This window comes from Mesitornis unicolor, unplaced genomic scaffold (assembly GCF_000695765.1).
Source record: "Mesitornis unicolor isolate BGI_N332 unplaced genomic scaffold, ASM69576v1 scaffold13519, whole genome shotgun sequence".
Classification (NCBI taxonomy): domain Eukaryota; kingdom Metazoa; phylum Chordata; class Aves; order Mesitornithiformes; family Mesitornithidae; genus Mesitornis; species Mesitornis unicolor.
Genome location: NW_010206626.1, coordinates 56,148 through 63,352, shown reverse-complemented (window position 1 = coordinate 63,352; position 7,205 = coordinate 56,148). Strand labels below are relative to the sequence as shown.

Here is a 7,205-nt window from a genome sequence, read left to right as displayed (position 1 = left end):
GGGAAAGAGCTTGTGGAGTAGGTACACCAGAGGTGCAATGAACTTAAACTTTAGTGGAGTACACCCCTGAGAAGGCAAACACCTACGGTAGAGACCAGAGAAAAGGAGGGGCTTCAGAAGGGCAATAGGATGGGATTCAGGAGATGTGAGGTCTCCTAGCTTGACCTGCAGCACCTCTGTCTCTGATTTGCTGAGTAGCTTTGTGTCAGTCCCTTTGAGTTCCCATTTCTTTTTCTACAATTTAGGTGCTGATTGTATTACAGTGCAGCTAATAGCAGGCATGGCATGGGCCCTTGGCCACAGCAGAGCTGTGACTGAGGCTTTGGCTGTCTGAGAAGTTAACAAGTACCCCAACACTGTTTAAAAATTAAGGACAGGGCATCACAGTAAAGGTGTGGTTATGTGGCAAAGAGCCTTAAATATTTAGAAATGAATACTTCAGGTGGTATTTGTAAATAGTCTAGAAGATGCAATGTGAAATCCACAAAGTCTTGTTTTATGAACCTTGACTTATGTGAATGATAAGGTGTGGAGAGATGCGATGGGAAGCATTTGTTGTGTCTTGTATTGAGAAAAGTCTTCTCTGTGTTATAAAACAGCCCTGCAGTGTGATTGGCCATGATCCAGAGCTGCAGTACGTGTAAAAGAAGCAGTTATCTCAGTCTTTGCTTCTCTTTTTTAAAAAACAAACCCTCTTTATACTCTCTCTGACTTAAACTGGAAGAACAGTAATATTAATTCTATTGTTCTGCAAAATCCATTGCTATAAATAATATTAACCTTACAACCAAATGGTCTAGGATCCCTCCAAGAATATTTTTAAATAGAGTAGGATGGCAGATATTATCACAGTGGCAGACAGTGGAGTGGGTATAACATGACTTTGGAATTTTTTTAATTATAAACTGCAGGACTGTGTCTTATAATGGGCCAATGTTAGAGCCAGCAGGCCTCTGGGCAATACTTTTATGACAATGGTCACCTGGAAAGAAATGTTAACATTACAAAAAAAAAATAAATCTAAGAAGTATTTCTGAATTACTTTCTGTTGTAGCTTGCATGACTTTCTAAGGAGTTGTAAAAGTTCATACTGTTCAGACTCAGAGCTGAATTTTAGCACTTTTTCAAAAGAAGGAGAATTGGATTTGTAACAATGTAATTGTGTAATTCAGAGTGTAATTCCTTCCATGCGTAACCTAAAGTAAAATGAACGAAATAAGATAAAATTTGACTCTGACTCTAATATTGTGCATTCTGATTTACACTACTGAAAACCTAAAATAACTCTACTGACTAGCATAGTTGTAGTAATCTGCATTTGATGGTACACTCTGCTTCTATTAATGTACAATTTGCATCATGTTTTGGACAGTATAAGACAGCCAGGATCCAAACCTGGAGTGAGTGATTGGTAGAGTGAATCTGATGCTCCTCTTACGCAGGCTCATGGGATTTTTTTTCCTTAGTCATTCAAAAATAAAAAATGATGTGTGAACTGAAACATTCTAGAAAGAAAACTGTATTTTCTGATTTTTTTTATTCTGAGGTGGGGTTCAAGGTCTACCTGGATTAAGAAGTCTTCTGAAAGGAGAATCAGCCTTACCTGAGAGAGAGAAATGTCTTCAGGACTCAGAAGTGGTGGCAATCCCCTATGTCCACAGCATGCTGCAGAGCCCACCCCATGTGCTTTATGCTACTTCCCTTCCCACCCCTTTGGCTGACCTCCTCTGCTAGCAGAAGGGATGTCTCTGTGTCCTCATTGCTGCTAATTCTTCAGGTTCAAATAGCTTCTCATCTTTCCTTTGCCTCAGACCTTTTTTCTGGCTAGTTTTCTTCATCTAGAAGATGTATCTGCACTTCTCATGTCAGTCCAACTCTCCAGCCTGATGTTCAGCAGTGGCACAGACTTGGTGTTTAGAGGCCATGTTCAAACACCACATCCAACACCCCAGCCTTGGAGGTCCACACTGTTCCCAGGAGACACCTACGGGGCCAGGGATTGTTGAAAGGCAGCCACCAGTGCCTTCTTACTAATGCATTTACTTTTCTTCCTAGGGTCCACAAGGAATTCCTGGTTTAATGGGACCAAAAGGGGAGAAAGTAAGTGTCTGTGTTACGGAATTTGGTGGGTTTTTGGGGGGGCAAGGAGGGACATGGAGTGGGGGGCTTTTGTTCACTTTTTTGCTTGTATATTTAGTCAATAGTGGGCCTTTTGAATGTGGGAAGTTGCCTTAATTTGAATGTAAAGCTGTGAATTTCTTTGAAGCTGCAATTTAAATCTTCATCTTTCAGTGTTCATTTTCAATCTTGAAATATTTTTATGGCTTCTTATGCTACCTATGTCTACCATGTGTGTTAAAAAAAGCAGCTCAGCTGCACAAGTCAGTGATTTTACTAATTCAACAGCCTGTGGCCACCTTGTCCCTCTGGGAGGATGTGAGAAGCAGAACTCTCCCATGCAGTGTTAATTGTATGGGTCAGCTCAGGTATTAAAAGTGGTCTATATGTTGTGTTATGACTTCAGATCTGTGAAGCATTTGCTCCATGATGATGCTTGAGGAGCCTTATACCTGAAGCTGGGCACATAATTACATGCTTTGCTATACAAGGAGGTGATTGTAGATTTAGGGCTGAAAACACAGGTAAGAACAAGGAGCTCAGCTAAAGCAAATCTGCTAATTTTACCTCTGGAAGCAGAGTATTAAATACAAAGATATTCCCAATTTATTTTTGTTTTTTTATAAATGCATCAACTAATGAGCCACTGTGCTTCGTGTGGTGCCTAGGAGACTAATATATTCCTTTCTCTGGCAGGGGGAGATTGGCAGGCCAGGAAGAAAGGTATGAACAAAGGTGGCAGCTATCAGAATGGAGTACAGACAAACAGTTCAATAAAAATCAGCTAATGTTGAAATTTAACCTATTTGTGCTGCTTCCCCTGGTGCCCAGGGTGGGTGGTGGGGAGCTCTGGGCACAAGGCAGGAGGGCTGGGCTCCTGGCTTGGAAAGCTGTCCCAGCTGGTTTGAATTTGACAAATTCCCTCAGTAAGAGCATGCAGCTCTGGCCACACTATTAAAACAGAGCGAGAAATTACCCAAACTATGTCTCTGTGGATAGGGGAAGCAGGAAATGGGAGCTTTCATTAAAGGTGCATTAAAAAACACCCAAAGCAAAATAAAAATTTTTACTCCTTCAGAGTTTAAGTAAAGCTTGATCAATTACCCCCAAAGCAGGAAAAACCATTAATGATTACACTTACAGAGTTTTGGCACCAATGCAATATGCTGACTACAATCCTATGCTTGTTGACATATGAGCCATGATATATTGTCAAAAATACGTGCCCCTACATGTGATGAAACAGAACACGTTATCTCAGTCGCTAAGCACCTCCATTTAATGTAATTAACTTTAAAAGAAGACAGAAATGCAGGGTGAAATCAGAGCTATGCAGGGGGGAGTCACTAACCAGGAAAAGAAGTTCCCTTCTAATAATATACCAAGGATTTTAACACCCTTCTAATAATATACAAAGGATTTTAACACCAGCTACCATTCAGTAACTCAAATAAACACAAAACTCATAAACAAAAGAGGGCTTTTCTTTAATCTAAGTTGCAAATGCCCTACAGTAAAAGAAAAAATACTTATATAAATTCTAGTGCTCAAAACAGTAATGTCTCAGAGGTAGGCACCCACCAAGCTACAAGAGAGCGCAAAGCTTAAACACAGTGCATCAGTACTTACTCTCCTGACAAGAGCTAACAGGTCCCAAAAGAGAAGTTTTCCAGGTTGGAAATAACACAGTATAACCCATGCTAAAAGCTGCCTGACTCATGGGAGGTCCCTCTTAGTCCCAAATGTCATGATGACATTCCTAAGATCATATCATTACGTGGTGTAAAGCAGTGGAATAGCACGATCTGATCTGTAGCATTTTAGGAGAAACAGGCAGTAATTGAAATAGATAAATAACTGTATGTATGTAGTTATTCCTAGTCATATAGTAGCTAATAAAGAGCAAATATAGCTAGTAATATGAGAATGTTCAGAATAAAAATAATAGTAAATTAAAATAGGAATATCTTAGTTAATTATTTGATTCTGTTCTTAATGTAAATTGGATTTGTACTGATATAATTGCATGCGAGTCTTATCACTTTACATCTTACTATTAAATGAAAAGAGGATTTCAGTTATTGATACTGGGTTTTTAGGAATATTATTTTGACTACATGTAGGTTTACTCTGTAACTGATCTACTTATTTGAATCAGTATAACCTGGTATTTCTGCAAGCCCACACTTCCTCCCGTAGCATCAACACAAACTGTATTATGAATAGAATATGCTATTTTTTGTATTAAAAACAAGATAAAGAAGAATTTGAGGTTCTTTTCCTGAAAACACTTCATTCCTCCATATGTCTTGTCTGCAGTGGAGGCCTGTATGTAGGAGTAATGTCACATGAATCATTGTAATTGGTGGTTTTCGTTCAAGGGTAGACCAGGTCCCCCGGGCGTCCCTGGGCTGCCAGGACCAGTCGGATGGCCTGGACCTGAAGGACCTAAGGTAAGACTGAAATTCACATGGGATTGCCTGTTCAGCATCCCAGTCTGAACACGACAGTTGTCTTCGGAAGTCTCTAAACCACTGCTGGAGACTGGGAAGCTGCAGCAGTGCAAGGACACTTTGTGCTTGTCCCATTCCTTACACTGATCTGCAATGACATGCCCAGTCTAGGGTTAGTTTACTTCAGCTTCAGCCCAGCTCCTGTGGCACTTCTTACGTTGATTAAAATACATGAAAGGAAAATTGAAAGACAAGCTAATGAAGACTCATTGATTACCACTGGTGTATCAGACTCACACGAATCAGTGTTTCAATAAGGATCATTAGCTTTGTGATTGTGCTTTCTGATGATCTCTTTTCCTGCATGTGTACTTCTTGGCAGCATAAGTGTGTGCCTATGGGATCGTAGGGAAAATACAAGGCTAGTGTCAGGGGAAAGAGATTACAAACCGTGTGGATTGTTGATCAGATCTTTGAAGTTCAATCTCACACAAACAAACATTCATTGCTGTAATTTTTCATAGCCAGCAGCAGAAGAAGTGGCAGGACGTGCTTTGCTACTGCAGAGTGGTTGCTTCATCTGCATTTATTATAAAAAAGCTTCAGGACAGTCCTTTCCTGAGTATTATCTTATGTAAAAGGTATACAGATCTTCACAGGAGCCACAGCATACAAAATTTGTACAGGGACTTTTGAGATAGCTTGCTTTTCTTCATTCCATTATGCATCAGGCAGAAAGACTGCACTTAATGTTTAGTTTGAAGCTGCATTTTCCAATAAATCTTTGACTCTTCATTTGCTCCATGAAGGTTGGTGCCTACACCTCAGAGGATGTGATGCAATAGCTCTTGCTACTGCAAGAATAATAGATGGACTTCTGAATTCAAGCCACACCTCGGAAGCAGACCCTCAAGTTCTTCACAACTGTGTTAGATGAAGAACATGATGTTATAGTATGTGGGCATGCAGGCGAGCAACAAGAGAGAATGTACTTAAAAGGAACCAATGTTCACTTTGAACTGTGAGATGGGAAATAGTTCCCTCCCCAGATGCATCATGTGCTATGATTCCCCACAGTGGGAGCACTGAGGGCAGAAGAAAGGTCCAACTGCCTCGTTCCCTTACAGTCTGAGTACTGAGATCAGAGCAATCAGAAAATCGTGAAGTCTTCCTTGTTTTGATTTTTTCTCCTCTTTGTCTATTGTTTTGCTTTTTCATCACAGTCCTAGAAGCATTCCTCACATTCAGTAGTAATACTTCTTCCTGTACTTTGACTGCAAGTCCTACTTGCTGTTTGATTCTGATTTTTCTGCTCTGGTCTCCTCTGATACCAGTCTTCTCTGTTCTTTAGATGGGTTCATACTTTAATTTCTTCTGGTCTTTATAAATTTCAGTTTCCTGCCTGTCAATGAAGGCTCCAGCTGAATAGAGGCCAGCAGATCTCTGTGCTCACTTCCATCAGTTGTGTTTCTCTTTTCTTCTTCTCATCTCTGATCTCCCCAAACTCCTGATACTCATCTTCACTATAGTCATATGCTGCATCCTCTTCTTGCTGTAAATCTGCAAGAACTGCTGTTTGTTGGTTGGTTGTTGTTTGTTTTTTCCTCATTCCCATCTCTATGCCTTCTATTTTTTCAGCTGGGTCTCCTTAAACCAGGACACTTCTCTTTCTTTGACACAGCCTCAGTCCAATCCCTACTTCTCCTATTTTGTTTCTTCAAGTCTTTTCTGAACTTCTGCTGGGACAGCAGCCAGTGTGAAAATCCTCTTTACTACTAGGACAGTGAAAGCCAAAGGAGAATGAGAGCCAACTGTATTCTGCTGGCAGGGCTGCTGCACATCTGCAGGGACTACTCCGTATTTCACCCTAGATACAGTTAGCTGACAGCAGCCAGAGAAGCTGTTGTAAAGCCTTTTCATGATTTACTGGCACCAAACCACTGTAAAGCACATGTCTTAGAACTACAATAAAAGTAATCGTTATGCCCTATGTCTCTCCAAGCCATAAAGGCTTGCAGCAAAATACCTTTCTTTTCTGCAACTCAGTGCAAGCGATGCTGAGTAGAGACAATGCACCTGTGTGCAGTAAAAGGATCCATTGCTGCTGATGATTTGCTTGCACGTCCTTTAATAGCATCTGGCAAAACGAGCACAAGTTACATACCCAAGAAAATGCAAATAGAAGAATAAGATAACATGAGGACGCAGGGTAGAATATGATTGCTATATAGACCTCTGACTACAAAGCTACACTAAAGTCAGGCTTGTCTCAACTATTTGACATAAAACCTGAAGCACTAAACTATCAGACATTCACATGTGACCTCGTCAGAGAGCCACAATCAATAACTCTCTTTATTGACCCCTTTAGGGTGAAAAGGGAGAGTTGGGTGTGATGGGATTGCCAGGTACAAGAGGACCAATGGGCTCTAAGGTTTGTTAACCAAACGCTGCATTTTCAGACATTGGTTTCTAATGCTCTGCTGACAGCTGCTTCCCTCATGAATTTGCTGGAAAGCATTTATCAAGATATATCTTTTCTAATACTGCTAAAAAACATGTTCTCCTTCAAGCAAGGTTGTGTTGTCTGGTTGGACTGTGGTGTGTTTTTTGGCTTTTCATAAAAATGCTTTG

General features: G+C 40.5%; 1 protein-coding gene across 1 annotated transcript in view; it reads left to right on the top strand.

The window, feature by feature from the left end:
• The window catches only part of COLQ (collagen-like tail subunit (single strand of homotrimer) of asymmetric acetylcholinesterase), a 29,393-nt gene that overhangs the window by 6,263 nt on the left and 15,925 nt on the right, over positions 1 to 7,205 (top strand). Inside the window, exons 4-7 of the mRNA XM_010191842.1 lie at positions 2,056 to 2,100; positions 2,815 to 2,841; positions 4,500 to 4,571; positions 6,943 to 7,005. Of these exons, the coding sequence (XP_010190144.1) occupies positions 2,056 to 2,100; positions 2,815 to 2,841; positions 4,500 to 4,571; positions 6,943 to 7,005 (207 nt within the window). The remainder of the gene's footprint in view (positions 1 to 2,055; positions 2,101 to 2,814; positions 2,842 to 4,499; positions 4,572 to 6,942; positions 7,006 to 7,205) is intronic.